Source organism: Hemitrygon akajei, chromosome 1, assembly GCF_048418815.1.
Source record: "Hemitrygon akajei chromosome 1, sHemAka1.3, whole genome shotgun sequence".
NCBI lineage: Eukaryota > Metazoa > Chordata > Chondrichthyes > Myliobatiformes > Dasyatidae > Hemitrygon > Hemitrygon akajei.
In genome coordinates, this window is record NC_133124.1 from 217,749,151 (window position 1) to 217,775,563 (window position 26,413).

General features: G+C 42.0%; 1 protein-coding gene across 4 annotated transcripts; it reads left to right on the forward strand.

Annotated features, from left to right (window-relative positions):
• Nucleotides 1-26,413, forward strand: ankrd39 (ankyrin repeat domain 39). 4 transcript variants are annotated; one of them, XR_012100822.1, is made up of 6 exons: nt 1-94; nt 2,283-2,434; nt 8,668-8,771; nt 14,001-14,204; nt 21,144-21,584; nt 25,743-26,413. XR_012100822.1 is itself a non-coding variant. In XM_073061399.1 (5 exons), the coding sequence occupies exons 2-5, from the start codon at nt 2,332-2,334 to the stop codon at nt 25,833-25,835; spliced, it is 504 nt and encodes a 167-aa protein (XP_072917500.1). In that variant the 5' UTR covers nt 1-94; nt 2,283-2,331; the 3' UTR covers nt 25,836-26,413. The 4 variants fall into 4 exon arrangements, 2 of the variants coding, with proteins under 2 accessions (XP_072917500.1, XP_072917486.1); XR_012100823.1 differs by lacking the exon at nt 1-94 and adding an exon at nt 96-197; XM_073061399.1 differs by lacking the exon at nt 21,144-21,584.

The window sequence follows — 26,413 nt, forward strand, 5'->3', positions numbered from 1 at the left end:
CTTCAATTTAGGCCCCGCCCCACCGCTCTGATTGGCTGCGCATTTGGTTGTATCTTTTCAGTTAGTCATGTCGGATTGCTTTGATCTGTAAGAGGTGAGTAAAACGGAGATGTTTGCACGTTGAAATGGTCTGAGTTTAGACTGCTGTTATTCCGACGATGGTGCTATAGGAAGTGTTGCTTCGCCGGGATTTGTCTGTAAGTGCACACTGCTTTGGCGGCCATATTCAGTAGGCCGGATCTTTCCAGTCTTCGATTTTATAACGCTTCCAGGATTTGGACAACGGGCCACTTCGTGGTTAAGGTTATCATTTTATGAAACTTGGTGTTGTAGCGCCAAGTAACTTTGATCCCAAGTTCGTGAACTCCACAAGACCTAGAGTCTCAAACTGGAGGTCCTTGCATTGACGCAGCCTTTTTAAAAATGGTGTCGAAATAGTTTCTTAAATTTGAAAATGCTTTGAGAATTTGAGAACTCTATGAATCAGGCAGTACCTGTGGAAAGGAACATTTAAAGTCCGGATTTGGCAGACTATCGAAGACCAAGGGAATCGTGGAATTAGAACCTCCATCGGTAGCTTGTTTGGTATTTCCCGCAATGATATGACAGCTTCTGGATGAGTTTACCCGACAGAATGCAGGACACCAGACACATTAAAGTCCGGCGAAAAATGTTGGCGCGAGGTTTGATCGAGCCATCACCAACAAGAGAAACTGTGCACGTACTGGAAATGCAAGCAACACAGACAAAGTGCTGGAGGAACTCAGCAGGCCAGGCAGCGTCTATGGGAAGGAATACGGACGAGAGCCGTCATCAGGACCTCATCTTTTCCTCTACGTCGACTGTTTATTCTTTTCCATAGGTGCTACTTGGGTTTCTCCAGCATGACTCCTGATGAAGGGTTTCGGCCCGAAACGTCGTCACTGCCTCCTCCCATAGATGCTGTCTGGCCTGCTGAGTTCTGCCAGCAGTTTGTGTTTTTATTTATTTCCAGCATTTGCTGATTCACTCGTGTGCCTTCTCCAGCATTTTGTGTGTGTTGTATGAACGAGCCATGCTGACCAATTGTGGTCGAGATCTAGTTGCGAGGCCTGCATTTATGGCGTGAAGTGCCCAGTAAACAGTTGTCCTCCAGTTCAGGGGGATAGCACAACTGTCATCGAAAAATCAAACCTGGGAATTCATTATAAATATCTTTACCTAGAGAGATTTAGAACTCAATTCTACGGGGCATAATTACGGATAGATTTAAAGGCTAGCTTAAGATGTAGGAGTTAAGGGATCGGAGAGTGGAGTTCAGCAGAATTGGTTAGTTGGGCCGATTGGTCTATTATAGAAATAAATTGCTTTATATAATTCTAGAAACCGATCCGTGATTATTTTAATTCCACATAGACTTGCCTTTTGTCCTCAGCATACATTGAATTCCTTTCCCACTCATGAACTTGCTCAACGTTCCTGTAAGTGTATTCCTGCTATTTCCTTCTGGTCCTTTGGCACTGAGTTCCATTGTCGTCACCATTATCTTAGAGAGGTGATAGCGGGACCTGCAGCCGATTGTAATCCATAGTTACTAACAGCAGGTACTCCAGTTGTCAAGTTGAGTTACAGCATCAACTCCAAATCAATTCTCAAAGCTGGAAGGTTTTTTTTGAGGCCAACAAGTTTGCTCGCAAATATATTACGACTGCTGCTTCAACATTTTGAAGGACACTAATTCCTCCACTGTGTGTGAGAGACAGATCACTGTAAACATCTTGCCCCGCAAAGAGCTAGAAGCCTAACTGCTATCTAGGTGCTATGGTTAGAGTCAATAACAAAGTGTAAAATTAGATATTGCAAAGAACAAAAAATGTTGTTTAATCTTTGCTGTGATAGCGGGAAAACAATGCATTAAATAGGTACAGCCTCAAAATACAAGCATGTCCCTTTAGAACAGAGATGAGGAATTTCTTTAGCCAGAGGGTGGTGAATCTGTGGAATTCACTGTCAGACAGCTGTGGAGGCCAAGGCATTGGGTATATTTAAAGCAGAGATTGTACTTGATTAATAAGGGTGTTAAAGATTACAGGGAGAAGCAGGGGAAAGGGGCAGAGAGAGAAAATAAATCAGCCATGATGGAATAGCAAAGCAGATTTGATGGGCCAACTAGCCCAATTCTGTTTCTGTGTCTTATGGTCTAAGGCAAACCGGCTGAGATGAAGGAGGGTGAGATCAAACTTGTGAATTTTAATTAATTCAGTTAACAACTTGTTAAATGTATTTACTTTTTCCTCTTGTAGCTGAGATTTACTGGTCTATGGGCCACAGCTCCTACTTTCAGCAAGAACTATGGCATCAGCTCACCATAGTTTGGATTGTACCTGCTGTTCCATTGACTCCTCGGTCCCCAGAAGTGTACATCAGACATTAGAGGAAATGGATTTTGACAGAGGTAGAACAGCATTTCGGTTTTTCTTCTAGGATGGTGTAAAGTCAAAGTTGAGTTTATTGTCTTATGCATGAGTACATCTATGTATGGGTGCAATGGAAAAACTTACTCTCAGCAGCGTCAATGGCTTGTATAAACAGCATTCATGAGAAAAACTAATTATATACACAATTTTTACAAGAAAGAACACAAATAGAACAAAAAATGTTTTAATGCAAAGTGGTCATAGTGTAGCTCAATACATACAAAATGCTGGAGGAACGCAGCAAGTCAAGCAGCCTCAGGGGCCCTGGCCTAAAATGTTGACTATTTATCCCCCTCTTTAGATACTGCCTACTTTGCTGAGTTTCTCCAGCATTTTGTGTGGGTTGCTCAAGATGTCCAGCATCTGCAGAATCTCTAGTATTTTTAGTTGCTAAACTGTAGTGATTAAGGTTGTGCAGCTGGTTCAAGACCAAATGGTAAAAGGAAAGCTGTTATTGAACCTTATGGTGTATGACTTCAGGCTTCTGTACCTCATGTCCCATGATTCTACCCCCAGTGGGAAGTGATGAGCTTGTGGTGTATTAGGCAGCGTCCACGACTCTCTGCGGTTTCTGATGTTCCTGTGCATTCGAATTGCCATACCAGACCATGATGCAACCAGCCAGGAAACTTTCAACAGAGTGGCACATTAGTTTACCGCTAATACCAGTGACCCGGATTCAATTCTGCCCGACTGTAATGTGTTTGTACTTTCTCCCCATGTCAGCTTGGGTTTCCTCACCCATTCCAAAGCATCTGGGTCAGTAGATTGATTGGTCACATGGACGTAATTGGGTAGCACAGGCTCATTGGGCCTGAAAAGCCTGTTCCTATGCTGTATCTTTAAATCAAATAAATAAATAGTACATCTGTAGAAGGTTCTTTTTTTCTCTAATTTAGTGATGCAGTGTGGTTGTCAAAGTGTTTGGTGACAAGCTGAACCATGCAAAAAAAAGTAAAGGCACCTTCCTTGTGCTGTCAGTTTTGTGCCAGGCCTAGGTTGAGCCAGCCAATGTTTCTTGCTGCATACAGAGGGATCAGAAGTGGAGAGAGTGAGCAGTTTCAAGTTCCTGGGTGTCAAGATCTCTGAGGATCTAACCTGGTCCCGACATATCGATAGTTATAAAGAAGGGAAGACAGCGGCTATACTTTATTAGGAGTTTGAAGAGATTTGGTATGTCAACAAATACACTCAAAAACTTTTATAGATGTACCATGGAGAGCATTCTGACAGGCTGCATCACTGTCTGGTATGGGGGGGGGAGGGGGGCTACTGCTCAGGACTAAAAGAAGCTGCAGAGGTTTGTAAATTTAGTCGGCTCCATCTTGGGTACTAGTCTACAAAGTACCCAGGACATCTTCAAGGAGTGGTGTTTCATAAAGGGATTATTAAGGACCTCTTGCAGCCAGGGCATGCCCTTTTCTCACTGTTACCATCAGATAGGAGGTACACAAGCTTGAAGGCACACATTCAGCGATTCAGGAACAGCTTCTTCTCCTCTGCCATCCAATTCCTAAATGGACATTGAACCCTTGAATACTACCTCACTTTTTAAATATATATTATTTGTTTCTTTTTGCATGATTTTTGATCTATTCAATATACGTATACTGTAATTGATATATTTATTATTTTTTTCTTGTATATTAGGTATTGTATTGAACTGCTGCTGCTAAGTTAACACATTTCATGACATATTACAGTAATAATAAACCTGATTCATTAATGGGTGGGTGATATGTTAATTTTTGAGTGAGGAAGGAGTTGGGCGTTTGGGGTCTGATGTTCTTGTTTTTTTTACATGAGCGATCTGTTACATTTTTGTGTATAAGAGAGGAGTTAGGGGTATGATGTTATTGTCATTGCTTTTTTTTTTACATGGGAGGGGCTTGGAGGTTAGGGGGTTTGATGTTTTAGCTGCCATGTCCAGGTGGGCGATCTGTTAGTTTTGGTGCAAGGGAGGGGTTGGGGATTGTGAGTTTTGTTTCTTTTTCTTATTCATGTGTGGGGGTTGATGTCTTCTTTCCACAACTCCATGATTTTCTGTATTTCATGGTTATCTGGAGAAGATGAATCTCAGAGTTGTGTTCTGCATACTTTGATAATGAAATACACCTTTGAACCTTTAATGCCCAGGAATTTAAAGCTATTAACTCTGTACTGCTGATTTCCCCCAATGTAGACCAGCATATTTTTGTCCTCCTTCCCCTTCCTGAAGTCAACAAACAAGTGTTTTGTTTTACTGACATTGAGTGAGAGTTTCTTGTGGTAACACTCAACTAGGTGTCTTATCTTGTTCTTGTACCTTGATGTATCCAGTGTACTGGCATGATGGTTTCTTCTCAAAATTTCTTCAGTGGAAAACTTATCTACACTCTTACAAATTCACATTGAATCAAAGGTAAAATTTCACTTTTATTTTGTCATTCACAGAATGTCCTAGTGTTGTCGTCATTATTATTAATTTATTTATTGAGATACAGTACAGAATAGGCCCTTTTAGTCCTTTGAGCCACATCCCCAATTTAATCCTGGCCTAATCACCGTAGAATTTACAATGACCAACCTGTACGTCTTTGGAATGAGGGAGGAAACTGAAACACCCGGAGGAAACCAACATAGTCATGGGAAGAACGTACAAACTTTTGCAGGTAGCAGCATGAATTGAAACCAGGTTGCCTGTACTGTAAACCATTGTGCTAACTACTATGCTTCTGTTTTTCATGGGCAGTGTTGTACTCGAAGTACTTTCACAGTAAATCTATTATCAATGTACACCATTTTCTTGCGGGTATTCACATTTAATGCAAAGAAACACAATAGAATCAGTGAAAAGCTACATAAAGATGGAAAAACAACCAATATGTATAAGAAGACAAAAACCCTAATAATAAATTAATAAGAATATAGAGAAAATGACTTGTAGAGTCATTAAATGTGAGTCCATAAGTTATGAAATAATTTCAGAGATGAAGTTGGTGAAGTTATCCATGCTGGTTCAGGAGCCTGATGGTTACAGGATAATAATGTTCTGAGCCTGGTGGTGTGGGATCTAAGGCTCCTGTACTATCTTTCTGATGGTAGCAGCAAGAAGAGAGCATGCCTGGATGGTGGGGGTCCTTGTTGGTGGATGCTGCTTTCTTGTGGCAATGTTACTTTGAAGGGTATTGGTCAGGGTAGCAGAGATGTCCCTCCATCTCATTTACCAGAGCTTTGCAATCTTTTATATCCACCCTTAAAAAGCAGCAAGAGCTGAAAATACAGAAGTCCAAGAATCACGCCCCCCACAACTACTAAATAAAGATTATATCAGCCTAGATTTTGTTGTATTGGTAGAGTGGACACAGCTTGGTTGATTGATTAGGTATCTATTCAATGGAAGGGTGGTTGATGTTCTTGTTGCTGTTTGCATGATTTTTTTTGTGCGTGGCTGGGGGTGTTGATGTTTCTCTGAACAGCTTCCATGGTTTTCTTTGTTTCATTGATGTCTAGAAGAGATTAATCTGAGTTGTATACTGCATACATACCTTGCTAATACATGTACCGTGAATCTTTTATACCATTTTTATCTGTGGTACCTCAGAATCTGCCTCTCAGCAAAGGCGAGTCTGGAGGTAGAGGCCTGACAGCTGAGAGTCTGGGGCCAAGGGCTGGAGACCCAGAGATGTCCTGTCCTGGGGATAGAGGCCTGTGTGTGTGACGGTGGGAGAGGGGCTTCTTTTGCCGTTGTCATTCTTTAAGTTGTTTTTGCTGCTTCTGTTGTTCTGCTGAACATTATGGGCATGCTACGTTGGCACTGGAATGTGGTGGGGATACTTGCAGGCTGTGCCCCAGTGCATCATCTGAAATGTTGGTTTTAAACACAAATCATGTATTTCACTGCAACACACACAAAATGTTGGAAGAACTCAGCAGGTCAGGCAGCATCTATGGAAACGAATAAACAGTCGACGTTTTGGGCCAAGACCCTTCTTCGGGACTGGGAAGTAAGGGGGAAGATTCAGGAATAAAAAGGTAGGAGGAGGGTAAGGATGATTGCTGGAAGGTGATAGGTAATGCCAGGTGTGTGAGGAAAGGTTAAGGGCTGGAGAAGAAGGAATTTGTATTTTTTTATGTATATGTGATCAATTTCACATCACCTACAGGGAGGGAAAACCTTAAACCCAGGAGCCATAGCTCATGGTTTACTGGTGATGATCTTACCCTCCTATATGCTTCTAACATCTGAACTACCAACAACAGGCACCTTGAAGCTCTAGAGAATTCATCGATGCTGTCCAAATTCATGGGAAGATTAAGTAAAGCAATAGTTGCATACTCTTGAAATCAATGTTTTTGCTATTGAGTCTCTGATTTATATGCTGGGTGGGCCATGCTGCCTGTATGCCTGGCATTAAACTTCAAAATGAACATTTTAAATTCTTTCCTGGTAAGGGATTACCAGGCAGACAGAGGAATGGATTCATGCATATGTTCAAGGCCTCCTTGAGAAAATGAAGCATCTTACAGATTCTTGGGAATTCCTGGTCCACAATTGCTCAAAGTGGAGAAGGTGCATTCAGAATGACACCAAGAACCTTGAATCCAAATCTGAGACATACAATGTGTCATGAAATTTGTTGTTTTGTGGCAGCAGTACAGTGTAATATATAAAAATACTATGTTCCAGGTAGAAATATTAAATAAATTATGCCAAACAAAAGCAAAATAGTGAGGTGGTGTTCATGGACTCTTCAGAAATCTGATGGTAGAGGGAAATAAACTGTTCCTAAAGCATTGAGTGGGTGTCTTTAGGCTCTCATACCTTCTCCCTGGTGGTAGTAGTGAGAAGATGGCATGGCCTGGGTGATTAGGATTCTTAATGATGGATGCTCCCTTTTTGAGGCATCCCCTTTGAAGATAGCCTCGATGATGGGGAGGCTAGTGGCCATGATGGAGCTGGCTGAGTTTACAATGCTTTGTCACGTTTTCTGATCCTTTCATACTAGACAGTGTACGTAGGACAGTAATTGGCATTGGTAAAACAGAGGTCTGACAAACACCTAAATGATCACATCTTTCTACTTTATATTTACCAACAAGTCTTATGAGAGTTGCACGTTCTGGATGGTATGGGTCCTTCATGATGAATGCTGCCTTTTTTGATGCATCGCGTGATGAAGATATCCTCAGTGGTGAGGAGGCTAGTGGCCATGACAGAGCTACAATAGAAGCAAACAAAAGCTCTCTGTAAATGGTGAAAGAGGTGCACCACATCGCAAACCACCCACCAACCCTTTTAAGCATCTATAGCTCTGTTTCTTGTAGAGTCCATTGGTCTTAGCAGCCATTTCAGAAACAGCAATCCAACGTAGAAGCAGTAGAACTGAGGGACTGTAGTTGTACAAGGCCTTGGTGAGACCACACCTAGAGTATTGTGTGCAGTTTTGGTCCCCTAATCTGAGGAAAGACATTCTTGCCATAGAGGGAGTACAAAGAAGGTTCACCAGATTGATTCCTGGGATGGCAGGACTTTCATATGAAGAAAGACTGGATCGACTAGGCTTATACTCACTGGAATTTAGAAGATTGAGGGGGGATCTTATTGAAACATATAAAATTCTAAAAGGATTGGACAGGCTAGATGCAGGAAGATTGTTTCCGATGTTGGGGAAGTCCAGAACGAGGGGTCACGGTTTAAGGATAAAGGGGAAGCCTTTTAGGACCGTGATGAGGAAAAACTTCTTCACACAGAGAGTGGTGAATCTGTGGAATTCTCTACCACAGGAAACAGTTGAGACCGGTTCATTGGCTATATTTAAGAGGAAGTTAGATATGGCCCTTGTGGCTAAAGGGATCGGGGGTATGGAGAGAAAGCAGGTACAGGGTTCTGAGTTGCATGATCAGCCATGATCATACTGAATGGCGGTGCAGGCTCAAAGGGCCGAATGACCTACTCCTGCACCTATTTTCTATGTTTCTAAATGAACCTAATTGTTTGAGATGCATCACTTGAGTACTGGTCATAAACATGAGATTCTGTAGATGCTGCAAATCCAGAGTAACACACACAAAATGCTGGAGGAACTCAATAGGTCATGTATTTGTAAATTATCTGTATTTGGGTAGGAAGTAACTGGAAAAAATGGTAGTTAGATGGAGTTACTGTAGTTCTATTGGATAAATAACTGGTGAATTGTTTTGACTTAACTTCCCCTCTTCCTCTATGCAGGCATCTGGTCAGCTGCCTGTAATGGTGAATTCAGCAAGGTGCAGCGTTTTCTTGAGAAGGGAACTGATCCCAATTCACCTGATCTGTCAGGCTACACAGCGTTGGTGAGTTAATGCTTTGCAGAGTGATCTCATTTGTAAACAAGAGACAGAGGCTCACCTCAAACAATTTCAATTAAATTTGCTGTCCAGACAGTCCATGATAGAGGACTGTAAAGCACTATGTTTGGATAGACATTTAATAGGAAGGTAACTGAGGATCATTCTCTGCAACTTTAGCCATCTCCAGAGGGATCCTAGAACTAAAAATATCTTTAACTTCCCCCCGACTCTCCCCTTTCTGCAGGAATCACTCCCTCCCTGTGATTCTCTTGTCCATTCATCCCTCTGCACTAATTTCCCTTCCCGCACTTATCCCTGAAAGCGGCCAAAGTGCTACACTTGCCCATTCACCTCCATTCAGAGCCACAAGCAGTCCTTCCAGGTGAGGCAACACTTCACCTGCAAATCTGCAGGGCTGCTCTATTGTGGCCTCCTCTACATCGGTGAGACGCATTGTAAATTGGGGGACCATTTCATTGAACACTTCTGCTCCATCCGCCGAAGGCAGAACCTCCCGGTGGCCAAACATTTTAATTCTGATTCCTGTTCTGACAAGTTGGTCCATGGCCTGCTCTTATTGCCATGACAAGGCCACCCTCAGAGTGGAGGAGAAGCACCACATCTGGGTAGCCTCCAACCTGCTAGCTTGAATATCTATTTCACCTTTCAATTAAAAAAAAAATCCCTCCCCCTCCCCTATTCTTCTATTCCCCTTACTTCTTACCTACCTATCACTTCCCACTTGGTGCCCCTCCTCCTTCCCTTACTCCCATGGTCCACTCTCCTCTCCTATGAGATTTCTTCTCCAACCCCTTACCTTTCCTACCCACTACCCACATGCTAGCTTTCCTCTTTCCCAACCCCACCATTTTATTCAGTTTTCTCCTTTCCTTTTATTTCCATAGATATTCTCCGGACCTGTTGAGCTCCTCCAGCATGTTGTGTGTAGTTGCTTTGAATTTCCAGCATCTGCAGGATTTCTAGTGCCAGAGCAATTTTTATCTTGGGGATGGACCATTAACCTACCCCTCCACCACTATATCTGCTTCTGCCACTCCTCGCCACAGCCCTTCAGCCTCCTTCATCAGTCCCATGCACTGCCACTTTACACTTGCACTCCAGACCTGATTTCTACACTGACAGAGTCACTGTCTTGTGTTTTCATGTGTCCTGCTGCTACCTATAAGATTTCCTCTTGCCTAGAGTCCCCTTATGTTCACATACTCCTCCACTCAGAGCAGGGATTCCCAACCTGGGGTCCATGGACCCCTTGCTTAATGGTGTTGGTGTATGGCATAAAAAAGCTGGGAACCCCTGACCTAGCGTCACTTATACCAGTGGTCCCCAACCACCGGGCCGCAAGGAAATGATATGTTTTGGCGATATGAAATGATATTGAGTCAGCTGCACCTTTCCTCATTCCCTGTCACGCCCACTGTTGAACTTGAACACTTGCAAGGTCATTACGCACGCGAAGTCATTACCTTCGCCTAAACGCAGTGATACCATCGCGCCAGTGATCACTGGTTGGCCTCGGGTAACCAGCCATCTCACATGGCCAGCGAGAAGTGCCGTTGATACTTGGACTAACGCGCGAACAGATGGGCGCCGCCTCTAAACCTGTTTAGCACACTAAATGTTCGTGGAGAACCCGGTGCTAAAATATTCACAGACAACCTAATTCGGGCTCAGGGTTTCCTCGAGCCGCACTTTTATTCGAACCTTGTCCTCTCACTGGTGTGTTGCAATGATTTTATATGTTCATACGAGGAAAATATGCGATGTGTGTTTAATATCCAAACGTTACTTAAAATGTTATGATACTATTGACTTATAAGTGAGTTATAATTGACTTATCACTATATTCATGCGAGGAAAATATGCGCTGTGTGTTTAATATTAAATTCATTAAACCCTTTTAGAGATGAAATTGAGTATATTAGCCACTTATAAGTGACTTATAGTTGACTTACCACCTATATTCCGGTCGTGATTAACACCCCCCCCCCCCCACCCCGTCAGCTGGTCCGCAAGAATATCGTCAATATTAAACTGGTCCGTGGTGCAAAAAAGGTTGGTGACCCCGGACTTATACAGTCTACGTATAGCAGCTAATCTTGTGTATATATGACCACACTCGACAGGTACTTCTACATTTAGTTTTATAGGATTGCTTTCACGTTTATGGTGTTTTATGCTTAGTGTTTTTTAAGCTAGGTCAGATCCAGAGTAACAATCATTTCATTCTTTTAGCATAAAGGATGACAATCAACTGTCTTGAATCTTGGGATGGTCTGAAAAGGTCAACATATTTGTTCCAATATAGATGAAGATTTGTGACTTAATACATTTAAACTGGAATTGAAATCCCATCAGTTCCCTGAAGGCTAGTCACTTTGAAAGTCATTCTGAATATTTCTGTGGCTTGTTTTCTAATTAATATTTTGGAGGAGTGGAATTTGTTCCTTACGTTTCGTCCTTGAAGGTGTTAACTTAAGTTACTGTTCCTTGCTGCTCTTGAATTCTTCACTAGAAGGCACTAGACCAGTTCAAAGTAAATTTATTATCAAAGTATTTATGTCACCACATACAACCCCGAGATTAGTTTTCTTAAGGGAATACACAAATCAATATAATAAACCAATATAATCTGACATCAGTACCTGGGCTGTTACTTGAACCTCTGTAGGTGTCAAGAAGATTGTTTAGAAAAGCATTCATCGTTTTGTTTCTCTTTTAAATTGAAGGACAGAATATGAAAGCAAGAAGTTTATCAATGAACTTTTACATAAATAAAAGAAGCAAGATAAAAATATTGCTTCTAATACTACACACACCACACTTTTTGGAGCTTACACAGGAGGAGAAACTAGGGTTGTTAAGCATTGCAGACCAGATAGAGTCGTAGAGCACAGTAGCACAAAAACAGACTCTTCAGCCCATCTAAACTATGCCAGACAGAAATCTTTAACAGAATTAAGAATGTGCCTTTTTCCATTTAGTTCAGTATATGGATAATGCTTTCGGTAGTGAGTGCCAGTATCTAGGCCTGGCAATGGAGAAGGAATAGCAACTGAAGCACAAGTAAATTTATTTCCAAACTACGTATATGTCACCATATACTATCATAAGATTCATTTTCTTGTAGTCATTCACAGTAGGTATAAAGAAACGAGAATCAGTGAACACATTTATTTTCAATTCTAGATGTTTCCGTTGTTAGGTATTGACATAGTGGGCTGAATGGTCTGTTTTTTTTTACCCCCTGTACAACTCTGATGTGAGGGAAGCTACAAGGTGAGCCTGCTGCTCATTTAGTGCTGGGGCATGAGGCGCTGTCATGGTAGCCGAGGTGAGAAGCTGCTGTGCATTATGCACGTGGTACACATTGCAGCTGAAGTTTCGATAGGGGAGGATTTTTCACTGATCAGTAGTGGACACATTGATGCTGATTGGCAACAGATATAAGGGGAGGTGATTTTTTTTTCCTCTCTGGAAGCAATTAAGGGGTGTGATCCATTTCATGCAGTCCTCAACCAACATCGCTTCTATTTCACGTACGTCTGCTCTCACCCCATCCTCCCACCACCCTACCAGAGGTAGGGTCCCTCTTGTCCTCACCTACCAGCCCAACAGCTTCCTCATCTAGCACATAATTCTCTTCAACTTCCACCATCTCCAATGGGATTCCACTACCAAGCACGTCTTTCCCCCTCTCCACTTTCTGCTACTTGCAAGATTGCTCCCTATGCAACTCCCTTGTCCATTTGTCCCTCCCTATTGATCTCCCTTCTGGCACATCCTTGCAAGCAGAACAAGTGCTACACCTACCCCTACACCACCTCCCTCACTATCATTCAGGGCCCCAAACAGTCCTTCCAAGTGAGACGACATTTTACCTGTGAGTCTGTTGTGTTCATAAACCATGTCTGGTGCTCACAGTGTGGCCTCCTATATATCGGTGAGACCCGATGTAGATCAGTAGACTGCTTCGCTGAACACCTACGCTCTGTCCACCAGAAAAAGCAGTATCTCCCCATGGCCACCCATTTTAATTCCACTTCTCATTCCGATATGTCTACCCGTGGCCTCCTCTACTGTCGTGATGAGGCCTTACTCTGGTTGGAGGACAACACTTTATATTGTGTCTCAGTAGCCTCAACCTGATGGCATGAACGTCAATTTCTTGAACTTCCGGTAATGGCCCCGTACCCTCTCATTCACCGTTCCCCACCCACTTTGTCTCCTTGCCTGCCCATCATTTCCCTCTGGTGCTCTTCTCCCACTTTTCTTTCTTCCATGGCCTTCTGTCCTCTCCTGTTAGATTCCCCCTTCTCCAGCTCTGTATCTCTTTCACCAATCAACTTCCCAGCTCTTTACTTCACCCCTCCGCCACTCGGTTTCACCCATCACCTTGTGCTTCTCGCTGCCTCCCCCCCCCCCCCCCCCACCTTTTAACTCTATTCATTTTTTTTCTCCAGTCCCGATGAAGGGTCTTGGCGGTTTGGTCTGTTGAGTTCCTCCAGCACTTTGTGTGTGTCTGTGTGTTGCTAAGATTTAATTCTTGTTTGTAAGGCTGTTCGCTGAGCCAGGAGTTTGGGTTGCAAATGTTTCATCACCAATCGAGGTGATAGTGCGCAACTGAGTGTTGCTTCTGCCGAGTCCTCATGTTTATGTTGGCCTGACTTGTTCTGATTGGTTGGCTGTCATGCTAGCCACTGGTCTCCGGTGGGTCGTGGCCAACCAGATAGCTGAATAATCTCCACTGGCCCATATTCCTGGTTATTGGTTGTTGTGAGCATTGGTTCCTCGGGTGTCTGTGGCTCACTCCCTCAGCCCCAATCCCACAGACGCATAGGTTGGTAAATTGCATCCAGTTCAATAAGCTTGTTAATAGAGTCTTCCACTGAGAACCAAGCTTCTAAGAATTTTTTTGATTTCATGTTTTGTGCTTCTGCCAGGATTTTTGTAGATTCCCAGACGAACTTGTCCTTCTTGGTCTTTGTGTAATGAGACAAGTTCTAGAGGGTCATGTCTTCTTACAGTTAGCTGATGTTCATGTAGTCTTGTGGGTAGTTTTCTCCCCGTTTGTCCGACATAGTGTTTGGGGCAGTCTCAATATTAGATTTGGTATATTATGTTTGTTTTCTTGGATCTTTGTATATTTTATATTGGATCTTTGGGTCTAGAGACCATGTTTCTATCAGGTTACAGTTATCCTTTTGTTCATAGCACTATGCCAGCCGGCGTGGCGATTATCAGATCTGTGAATATTTGCTGAAGAATGGAGCAAACAGCAATGCTCAGACCAAAGGAGGAGCAACCCCACTCCACCGGGCTGCCTACTGTGGCCATCTTCCGGTGCTCAAGCTTCTACTGTCCTATGGAGCCACTCCTGCTATTACAGACGATGATGGTGCGACCCCTTTACACAAGGTATGGTAATGTAGCTGCATTTTCACACCATAGTCATAAAAAAATACTGCACTGAAACAGGCCCTTCAGCCCATATAGCCCATGTTGAACCATTTAAACTGCCCTGTCCCATCAACCTGCAGTCGACCAGAGCCCTCCATCCTACCATCCACATACCTATCCAAACTTCTCTTAAACATTGACATTGAGCTCACATGCACCACTTGCGCTGGCAGCTCGTTCTGCTCTCTTATGACCCTCTGAGTGAAGAAGTTTCCCCTCATGTTCCCCTTAAACTTTTCACCTTTCTCCCATGGTCTCTAGTTGTTGTTTCACCCAACCTCATTGGGGAAAAAAGTCTGCTTGCATTTACCCTATCTATACCCCTCATGATTTTGTATACCTCCATCAAATCTCCCCTCAATCTTCTACATTCCAAGGAATAAAGTCCTAACTTATTCAATCTTTCTTTATAACTCAGGTCCTCCAGTCCTGGCAACATCCTTGTAAATTTCTGTACTCTTTCAACATTATTTACGTCTTTCCTGTAGGTGACGAAAACTGCACACAGTACTCCAAATTGGGCCCCACCAATGTCTTATACAACTTCATCATAATATCCTAACTCCTGTACTCAGTACTTTGATTTATGAAAGCCAGCGTGCCAAAAGCTTTCTTTATGACTCTCTCTACCTGTGCTGATATCATGCTTTGCTCCAATCCATTATTCCTTCATTTAGAAATTCCACATTTGGAGATCGAGCTGTAGATGTGGTCAGGTTTACAGTACTCTGCCTTCCCCCTTTTGATACATTTCTCTTTGCTAAAGGGTGGCTATCAATTTCAAGAATGACACCCCTTACAATGCCCCAAAAGTAAATCGCCCATTCTTGTTATGCCTATAGCTTCTAAGAAGCTGGCCACCATTGACAATTCTTTCCCAGCTGGGAGGAGACCCACCTGATTGTAAACCACCCATCCTTGTTCAGCCTGTAGCTTCTAAGAAGCTGGCCACCATTGACAATTCTTTCCCAGCTGGGAGGAGACCCACCTGATTGTAAACCACCCATCCTTGTTCAGCCTGTAGCTTCTAAGAAGCTGGCCACCATTGACAATTCTTTCCCAGCTGGGAGGAGACCCACCTGATTGTAAACCACCCATCCTTGTTCAGCCTGTAGCTTTTAAGAAGCTGGCCACTATTCTCAATAGTTTTCCAGTTGGGGAAAAAAAAACCACCTAATTGGTTTTAATCTTATCTGTTAAATAACCCAGATGAATCATTTCTTCATTGCACTTTTGTACCTGGTGTCCCGTGATCTGTTCCTGACTTCTGTTTTTGCTTAGACCAAAGAACATAGAACAGTGTAGGAACAGGTCTTGTGGACCACAATGTTGTGCTGAGCCAAATAAATTAGTAATCAAATGCTCAACCACACTAATCCTTTAAGTCTACACAATGTCCGTATCTCTCCTTTCTCCTTGCATTCCCGTGCCTATCCAGACATCTCTTAGAGTCCTTAATGTATCTGCCTCCACTGCCAGCCCATTTTTTTTGTGTGTAGTTCCTCAATACACCTGAGTTACAAGGGAAGGTTGAATAGGTTAGGACTTCATTCCCTGGAGCGTAGGAGAATGAGGGGAGAATTGATAGAGATGTACAAAATTATAAGGGTAAATGCAAGCAGGCTTTTTCCACTGAGGTTGGGTGAGTCTAGAACTAGAGGTTATGGATTAAGTGTGAAAGGTGAAATATTTGAAAGGAAACTTGGGGGGGGATTTCTTTATTCAGAGGGTGGTGAGAGTGTGGAACAAGCAGCCAGCAGAAGTGGTGGATATGGGTTCGATTTCAACATTTAAGATGTTTCGATAAGTACATGGATGGGGGAGGGGTAGAAGGGCTATGGTCCAGGTGCAAGTCAATGGGACTAGGCAGTATAATAGTTTGTGCTGTAGTGCTCTATGATTCTACACAATGCAAAAACGGCAATGATTTCTGCATTTATACTAGCAACACCCACTTCCATCTTATCAAAGTACCTTTATTATCAAAGTATTGAATGTATACGTTATACAACCTTGAGAGTTGTCACCTTAGAGGCAGCTACAAAAGAAACCTCAAAAGAACTCCAAAAAAAAATCAAATGCCAAATGCACAGAGAGAGGATAAAAAACAAATGGTGCAAACAATAAAAGTGAGCAAATAGCTTCTGAACTGAAGTTTTACAAAAGACACAAAGCCTGGAGCAGGTCACAGCCTCCGTTCAGCACAGAGTGGAGTAATTATCGCAGAGCAGTGAGCAGAACCAACCCAGACTGGCTTGGTGCTTAAACATCAGGTTGTTCCTTGCTCTCTGACTGCGCTGGGGCCTGAACCCAGCTGCCACCATTCAGCCTGTAACTGACCTTTCCAATTTGGCCGAGTGCTTAAATCAATCAGACATTGGGACTTTGCTTGCTCTCAGGGACAGCACGACTCCGCTTTGTCCCACTTCTGCCCCTGCCTGCTTCGACCATTCCTCACCTCTCCATTGTTAGTGTTGGTCATTATTAATAAGATATTTAGTAGTTTTCTTTGTTTAGTATTTTGTCACTGATAAGCAATTGCCGGGCATCACCAGTGTCATCTTAAAGCATCTCTGCCATTGTCCCTAGAAATGTCAGAAAACTTGTCTGACATCCAATACTGAATAAGCAGAAATCCCTTTATCTAAAGGGGGAATATTTCACATCTTGTAGTTCCTTATAGATGCAGGAGGCCATTCAGTCCATCAAATCTGTACTACCTCTTGGGGCAACCCTATTTTGCCACTTATTTCCCTACAACATGCCCTCTCTCTTGTATCCTCAGATTCTCTTCCCACCCACCTACATTAGAAACAACTTACAATGACTATTTATTTTGTAGTTTGTTTCCTTTGCACTTCGGTTGTTTGTCAGTCTTTATTTGTGTGTAGGCGGAATTGCTAGCTCAGTGCTCAACCCAGCACGAGTAGAAGTTGTGCAAGGAGCTGGCTGGATTTGAACCTGGGACTTCTTGCTCCAAGGTCTGGTGCAGAAGCCACTGCAACACCGGCACAGACTTTTGGGTGAATGCCTGCAAGAAAATGCATCTCGGTAGTATATGGTGATGATATGTACTTTGATAATACATTAACTTTTGAACTTTAAACAAAGACATCTGTGGAATGTAGGAGGAAACCAGTGGAAGATTCACACAGTCACAGGAGGAATGTATAAACTGCATTGAACTTGGTTTGCTGAAATAGATAGGCAGCAGTGCTAGCCACCCCCTGAGAAGCAAAGAGAAGTAAACAAACATAATCACTATTGGCAGTAGTTCTTGCACCAAACAACACTGCAGAAGCACAAACTCTGCTGCTGTTCTTGGCAATTCTCTGCGGCTGAACCAGATTTCACACTTTTGGTATTTGAGCCAGGTTTCGTGGAGTTGGAGGACTGTGTATGTGCATGTCTGGGAGGGAGGAAGAAAAGGGCTTGTTTTGTTGTGTCGAGCAATGTGGGCATGATATATGTGGGCACTCGGGTGTGTTCGTTGTTAATGTAAACAACATGCTTCACTGTATATTTTGATACCAGCGTCATGTGTCACGCCATATGACATGGGTGGTCATGGTCTATCCAAGACCATGATCTTGGCAAATTTTTCTACAGAAGTCGTTTGCCATTGACGACTTCTGGGCTGTGTCTTTACAAGACGGGTGACCCCAGCCATTATCGATACTCTTCAGAGACTGTCTGTCTGGTGTCAGTGGTCACATAACCAGGACTTATGATATGCACCAGCTGCTCGTACCACCTGTTCCTATGGCTTGACATAACTGATTGCGGGTGCTAAGCAGGTGCCACACCTTGCCCAGGGGTGACCTGCAGGCTAACGGAAGGAAGGAGCACCTTACACCTCCTTTGATAGGGGCATATCTCCACCCATATATTTTGAAATACATGTGATAAATAAACCTGAATGTTGAGCATAGGTCACTTAAGCCATCTATTTCCACCTCTGTAACATAATTCAACTCTGCACTTGCTTACTGCTGAAATCTTTAATCCATGTCTTGCTCTTTGCTGGCCTTACTTGTTTTGTCAACTTATGGTCTTCCAGATTGTGCAATGCCCTCACCTGCCTGTTCTCACTTTACCTCTATTAGCTCCTAGTTATTCAGTACCTCTCATCCATTTTTTCACATCACCTCACCTGATATCTGTCAGTGTTATACCCCCATACAGTTGAGACAAAATTGGCCTCGTTGCATCTGTGGTTTTAATTGTTCCACCATCATCTTTAGCTGCCTTAAGCCCAAGTTCAGGAATTCTCTGTCTGGATCTCTTGACCTTTCTTTTCTTTATAAAGATGTTCTTCCAAATTCCTTTCTTTGACCAATATGGAGGTAATATGTGAACACATAGTTCAATGTCAAATTTGTTTAATATGTCTCCATTTGTGCCTTGGGACTTTTGCTATGCTAAGTGTTCTGTAACTACAATATCATGGATGTGCCCACTTGGTGGAGCTGTATGCTGCCAATGTCTTGTTCCTCATTTTAATAGCATCTGAGTAATAAAGGTTAAGTACACTTTGTTTATTTGTATTGCTCTGTAAGAGATTCAGCAGACAAAACTAAGCACTGGTTAAAAATATCAGGATGCACATGACCACAATGAGATAAGCACATCGGTCTTGGAGAGTTGCAAGGCTGAATCATGGGTATGATTGAGACTTTAATAATTCAAGTTTGACGCGAGATTCAGTAAACTGAAGATTTAGTGTGAACTTTTGACTTTTAAATAATCTATAATACTATATAACCAATATGTGATTTACGCCAACATTTAAAACTACTACTGAGATACAAAATATTGATCTTTAAAAAAGGATCTAGTGCTTTCCCAGCATATATGATGAATAAACACTCTTGGGCTTCCAGCTGGGTACAAGTATCGATTTTAACCAATATTTCGATGACAGCGCATATCAGCCAGACAGGGTGTAAGGGGCGTAGTTGATGTATCCGTTTGGGTTACCTGGAGAAATCAATGGTAGCAGAACATTGCATTCGCAATGGCCATAGGATTGACTTTGATGGTACAAAACTACTGTGCCGTGCCAATGGTTTTTGGGACTGCCTGGTGAAGGAACCCAATGGAATAAAACTAGAGAAAAAGAATTTTATCAAGGATAAAGGCCTCGCTCTAAGTAAGAATTAGAATTCAATTATAAACAAGGTGGGACAGCGGAAACCTGATTGGTTGTGGACTGAACAATTAGGATGGATGGATGACAGGGGTATATACAGTACACTACCGGACTAGACGTGCCTAGGCATCATTCCTAAGGAAGATGGCAGAGTCTGTCATTGAAACATCAGTTAAAGTTGATATCTGAATCCGGCTGGAAGTCCAAGAAGAGTTTATTCGTTCTGATCTTTAGTTGAATCTGCATACAAAATATTGCTTATTATATTGCATCAGTTGTTTTTCTATAACCCACCCATTTTTGGAGATCAGACTGGATGCAAAAATAGTTTGAAAGATTCACACCAGAGATGAGATAACTCTCCAAAGAAGATAAGTTTTAGAATGGTCCTCTACTCTCTGGTTTAGAAGCAACCTTAGTGAAAGATATAAAATTCCACGGGCATGAGTTTAAAACTTACTGTGGACTTGGCTCTGACTGCCTCTTAGCACTAATGTCCTGTTTTGCAATTTTTTCATCTTCACCTGCTTTGGGTAATTTATGTTCTGTGTGTTGTCTGTTAAAATTGGGTATAATCAAAGATGGAATTTATAATATGAATTCTGACAACAGGTAGCAGAGCTGAAACATGGATTGTTTTCCTTTTCACTGATGCTGCCTGACCCGCTGAGCTTTTTCAGCATTGTTTTTTTAAAATTTCAAACTTCCAGCATCTCAGTTTGGAAAAAAAATCCCCACCTATCCTTGAGCTAATCTTGCTTCAGATGTATTCAAGATGCATAGTGGCACAGTAGCATAGAGGTTAGCATAAAGCTTTACAGTGCCAGCAACAGGGGTTCAACTCTCACCACTGTCTGTAAGGAATTTCTATGTTCTCTCTGTGGCCATGTGAGTTTCCTCCTATATTCCAAAGATACACAGGTTACAGTTAGTAAGTGGTGGGTATGCTATTTTGGTGCTAGAAGCATGGTGACATTTACGGGCTGCCCCCAACACATAATTGGTCTGTGTTGTTTTGTTGGCACAAATGACACGTTTCACTGTATGTTTCAAATACATGTGACAAAGTTTATTTTTAAATCTTTTAGAATTACCTTTAGCACGTGCTAGTCTTTCTCGCTATCTGTAGCTCTCAGTTTTTGGTATCCTTTACTCAGATCAAACTGGATACACCATTCTAAAGTAGTGAAAGAGATCCAAAGTACTTTTCTACTTTTCCAGATGGTAAGAGTATGTTGGGATTCTCTATAGTAGGGGTTCTCAACTTGGGAGCCATGGCATAAAAAAGGTTGGGAACTCCTGCTCTACAGGGTGTTTTCCTCCAAGTAATAATGGTGAGCTTGCCTGCCAGTTACCAGACAACTGCCAAATCAGAGCTGCTGTTTAATGAAATGGCATTAATGACTTCAGTTTTGTGCTAATTTTAACAAGCATACTGAGATGTGAAAATCAAAGAACCATGGATGTTGAAAATCTGAAACACAAATAGAAAATGCTAGAAGTGAGAAGCCAGAAAACATATGGCAAAAGAGAAACAGAATTAAAGCTTCAGTTGAAAGATCTTTCATTAGATGTGAGAAACATCATGGGTATGATTGTCCATGTGCTTAAGCAAATATTCCATTTCTGTTTAAACATGTCATTCTCCCACTTTGCTTCCCCTGATCATCTGAGTTAACACAATGGTTGTTTGAGTAGAGTTAGAGCAAAAAGTTCTTCACAAGCTGTATGTCTTTTGTCCATAGGCTGCAGAAAGGGGTCATCAGGAGGTGTGTGATGTTTTGCTTAAGGAGAACCCTGCCCTAAGGATGGTAAAGGACAGAAGATCAAGAGCACCTCATGATCTGGTGACTGACCATCCAACTTTAAAGGAGCATCTACAGCCCAGGATGTTAACGTGATAACCATTGCCTGGATTTAATGTGCCTTGCCAACAGCGTACTTGCATCTATATCTGTGGATTTTGGAAAACGAGCAGTACTCTAATTCACTAAGCCGTATTGGAGTTTTGTCCCATGGACTGAGAGGCTAATGTACCTCGAAATGGATGGTTAAAGAAAATCTTCACAACTCTTATTGCTGAAGGACCAACTGACAACCATGGTTTTCTGGGTGCTCAATGGTGTAGTAATGCAACCACTTAACTGCTACCACTTTATACTGCTCAATCAGACTGATATTTTAAGGTATTAAAGTGTTCAAATTAGCTGGATGTTCTCATCAATCATTGTAGTTCACCTTTTCTATTATTGTTACCTTCCTCTGCAGTTACATTTGACCCGAAATTAACACTTCCATCTTATTTTAAACACAAAATACACAGCAGATGCTGTGGTCAAATCAAGACATACAAAAAAGCTAGATGAGCCCAGCAGGTTGGGCAGTATCTTTCAACGGATGCTGCCCGACCTGCTGAGTTCATCCAGCTTTTTTGTACGTCCATCTTATTTTAGTTGGGTTCTTAACAAAATAAATTCTCCAAACCTGATAGCAAAAGTTGCAGGAAGGCTCAACCCAAAACCATTTTCAAACATTGTGGTACAGATAGCTATCTAGATCTTGCATAATATTATAGTTGCTATGTAGTTTGACAGGATTTTGCAGCAATTGGAAAATAGGTTTCTCTTTGGGTTCATATTTTGTAAGCTTGCTAAATTCAAGAGAATGAAGGAATCTATAGATAATTTGAGATCCTTTAAACCAGGGATTCCCAGCCTTTTTTATGTCATGTACCAATACTATTAACCAAGGGGGTCTATGGACCCCAAGTTGGGAAACATTGCTTTAGTCACCTGACTGATTCCACATCATGCCCATTTTATTCTTCCCTCAATTTCATCAACTCCCCCAAATTCTACCACCCACACCTACCAACATTTCTTTTTGATATGAGAGGAAACCTACACCATCTTGCGGAAAACCTGCAAGCTTCATGCAGACAACACACAAAGTTTGGATGAAAGCTAAGTCTTTGCTGCTTAAAGATTTACCCACTGGACCGTTAATATCTCTAGAATGCTTTCAAAACACTATTATCTTCTGATGATATGAAGTGCAGCAAACTATTAGTTGTTCCCCTATGCCATCATTGATCTGAAACAGTAATTTTTCTCTCCCCAAATTCTGCCCAGCCCACCGAGTATTTCCAACAGTCACTGGTTTGATTTCACTAAAATAATTATCTGATCCGTTACCATATTACTGTGCACAAATTTGTTCCTCCAAATTTGTTCCTATTCTTCAAAAAACAAAATCATTCATATCCTCAGAAGATAATAAGGTATTTTGAAGATATTGTATAGATATAAATCTGTTAATGGGTAAATCTTTTAAGTTTAGAATTTGTTTTAAAATTGCAAAATTGGCTTGCTAAATAAGGAACATTAAATGAAGTATGAACTTGCAGAAGGGAGATTGCCTTCAGCCTTCATGTGTGCAATCAATGTGAGTGACATAGATTTTCAGAAAACCTTAAGAGAAATCTGAAATTAAAACACAAGGACCTGTTAGAAGCTGACTTGGCTAGGTTATCTTATGAACAGGAAACGCAGGGTAGAAATAAATAAGTTAATGTTGTGAAATGAGCCTGTGCTTTTATGGATGTGAATTAATGTCTGTGGGAGAGAACAGTTTATGAAACAAAGATAACAGTGCAGTAACAAAGAAATATTTGTAAGTATTCACATTACTAAGACATCTCTCATAGTGAGTCACTGGGAAAGGAGTTTGTATATTTGACATGGAAAGTAGGATTAGAAAATGAGGAATAAGGAACATCTTTGAAATTTGGATAGGATTAAGCAGCAAAACTGTGTACAGATGTCTCACTGAATGGTCTTAAACATCAGGGTAACTTTAATGTAGGAGTTCCCAACTTTTTTTATGCCATGGACCCTTACGGTTAACCAAGATGTCTGTGGATCCCAGGCTGGGAGCAGCTATCCTAATGTCAAGCGTGCAGTTTACTTCAAGAATGCAATTTATAAAATGTGGATACCGTGCATAGACTTTGTTATCAATTAAATTCATTCAAAATCAACCATCAAAATATGCAAGTTTTTCTCTAGCGAAAAGCAATTAGCAATTTTCTAATTCTCTTTGGTCTTGTTCGTTACTTCCATTCTTTTTCTCAAAAGCAGTGGTTAAAGCAATGAGCTGCCCAACAGATGGGGGCGGCACAGTAGCACAGCAGTTAACGCTGTTACAGTGCCAGTGATGCAGGTTCAATTCTGTTGCTGCCTGTAAGAAGTTTGTATGATTTTCCCATGACTGCATGGGTTTCCTCCCATGTTCCAAAGAAGTATGGGTTAGTAGGTTAATGGGTGGAAGCGGGAGGTGCGGACCTTTTGGGCTGGGAGGATTTGTTATAGTGCTGTATCTCTGAATAAAAAGAACACAAGTACAGCCAGAAACAGGATCATTTGTTATGCAACTCGGAACAAATATAATCACTGACACAAGTCTGTCACTACTAGCTGCTCTGCACTCTGGCTTGTGCTGAGAAAATACTGCTCAGTGCTGATGCAGATATTAAGTGGCATGTTGCAAGAGTAGGAATGGGAATGAAGGGTATATAAGTGTGGGAGGGGGAGAGGGAAGGAGCAGATGCACCCCTTCCAAATATTTGTGCACCCATCCCCAGTCCCAAGCAATTCTTGCCTCACTATGGCAGCACCTGCAGGTTCTGCATTGACTGCTATGCAAGGCATCCTGGATCACAAGGACTGACTAAAAAGGAGAACATTTTGGAGATGAGGGTAGAAAGCTCAGAGAGCATTTCTAGCTCATAATGTCAAAAAGGCAAACAGCCTTGGAAGTACCAGAGGATCAATAATGGGACATAGAGGCAATGATGTGGACATACTTGTGCCTCGTCTGCATGACAACTGAAAACTAAATGTGGTCCTCCCATATAACTCAAGTTACAATTAACTGGATATAAATCTGCTATTCAACAAAACAAACTGCTGTTCTGTAGTTTATAATAAATAAATACAGAACAAGGCTAATTTTGTTACTTGATTTGTCTCTTTCTATTCTCATTTACTTTAGGGCCGTGTCTTTCTTTTCTTTTGATTTCACAATGAAGCATGAAATGCCAGTTTATTATTAAGGTTGATAGTTGTATTGGGTCAGGATTCAGTAGAATCATAGAGAAGTACAGCACAGAAACAGGTCCTTCGCCCCATCTAGTCCATGCTGCTGATCTTCATATCAATTTTCTCAGCACCATTCCAGCATCCCTTGATTCCCTTACTATTCAGTAAGCAGTCTCTGTAGAGACTTCCAAAAATTGCTATCTTCTAATTGGGAGGAAAAGTCCTCATCTCCGTACTAAATACAATACCCTTATTCGGAGACTACGACCTTCTGGATCTATACTCAGTCAAAAGAAACCCCCTCCTTGTAAACATGGACTTAACATAGCAAATTTCAATAAGATTACATCTTTCTTTCTGAACTCTCGAGAGTGGGCCTGGTCTATTTAATCCCTCGTCACACAGCATTTTATGAACCAGTCTAGTGAATTCTCAGTGTATTCCCTCTATGGCCGGTGTATTCATAGTCATAGGATTGTGAAGTGCAGAAACATGCTCTTTGGTCAGGGTAGTACAGTGCAGAACGCTGACCTTTTTGCCCACCTATACAAGAGACCAAATCTCTGTACAGTGTTAAAAACAAGGTATCTATATAAAGTACTATGCGTAAGGCCTCTTTACTTCTGCATTTGGATTCTCTTATAACAAAGACCAATATACATTTAGTTTGTTCTATCTATAATTAATTTTTTAGACATGGAAACCTAGGTTTCTTTGAATGTCATTTAAAACCTACCCTTGTTACAGCAACACAAAGTGCTGGAGGACTGAGCAAGTCGGGCAGGATTTACAGAGGAGACGGTTGTGAATCAGTGGTTACCTGATTTTTCCACGCCCATTTTCCATATTCACACCTCCTCACGGTGTGCCCACGTAGGTGAATCAGTGTTAGTAACATACTTTTCCCACTGAAGAGTCTGGGCCGGAAACGTCGACTGTACTCTTTTCCGTAGATGCTGCCTGGCCTGCTGAGCTCCTCCATCATTTTGTGTGTGTTGCTTGGATATCTAGCACCTGCAGATTTTCTCTTGTTTGCGGCAGGCTGGGTGCAATTATTGGCTGCATTCACAAGGACTTATTACAAAGCAAACGAGGAATTAATAGTAGCTGAAATACAGTATATCTCACCTTTAAGATTGAAGGAAGAGCTTAGGAGGAGACAATGGCGCCTAATGGTGACTCCTTTGCTTGTATCTTTGGAAACAAGATATTTCCATCTTTAATATCTCTATTTTTCCTTTTCAGAGTTCTTTTGAAGACCCTGAGTTGACTTCGGTTCTTTGCGGGAATGGGACCCGCTCTCAGGTTTTCATGACTGGCCGTTATTCGATATGCTAAGGATGCGGCCTAAGAGTTTTGCACGCATTCAGAGTTCCGGGATCTCGTGGCCCTGGAGACGGGTGGATCGAGGGTCGGTGCCCCAGCAGAACAGTGTGTTGTGGAAGTCAGGAAGATCTCTGGCTATGTGCTCAGAGACCCGAGATCTCTGGGCACAAAGCTTGGAAAAAGTGATTCAACGGACTTTTAACATCGTAAATCAGCAAGTTGTTTGTTATGTCTCCCCTCTCACTGTGAAACGGAGACAACTCTTCTTCCCTTATTAGGAAGAGAGGGAGCCTGTGGTATGTTGAATACCAGGTGTATGCGTAGTCTTTGGGGTACTGCAAGTCTGTTTTTGCTGGTGGAAGGGGGGGGGATCGTGGCCTTGCTGCTGCTTACGCCTGGGAGGGGGGAGCTGGGGGCCGTGTGGTTCTAAATGTAATTGTCATTCATTCTTTGGGGGCACTCCTCTGTTATCGTGGATAGTTGCGAAACAAAAGCATTTCAGGATGTAATTAGTTTTGCTACAAGTGTATGGGACATTGGAAAAAAAGTTGAATTTCCCCATGGGGATGAATAAAGTATCTATCTATCTA

Coding starts and splice junctions, on each gene's coding strand:
- ankrd39 (XM_073061385.1), top strand. CDS start 2,332: ATGGCATCAGCTCACCATAGTTTGGATTGTACCTGCTGTTCCATTGAC. Junction 2,435..8,667: donor GGAAATGGATTTTGACAGAG/GTAGAACAGCAT, acceptor TCCTCTATGCAG/GCATCTGGTCAGCTGCCTGT. Junction 14,205..21,143: donor GTGCGACCCCTTTACACAAG/GTATGGTAATGT, acceptor TTTTGTCCATAG/GCTGCAGAAAGGGGTCATCA.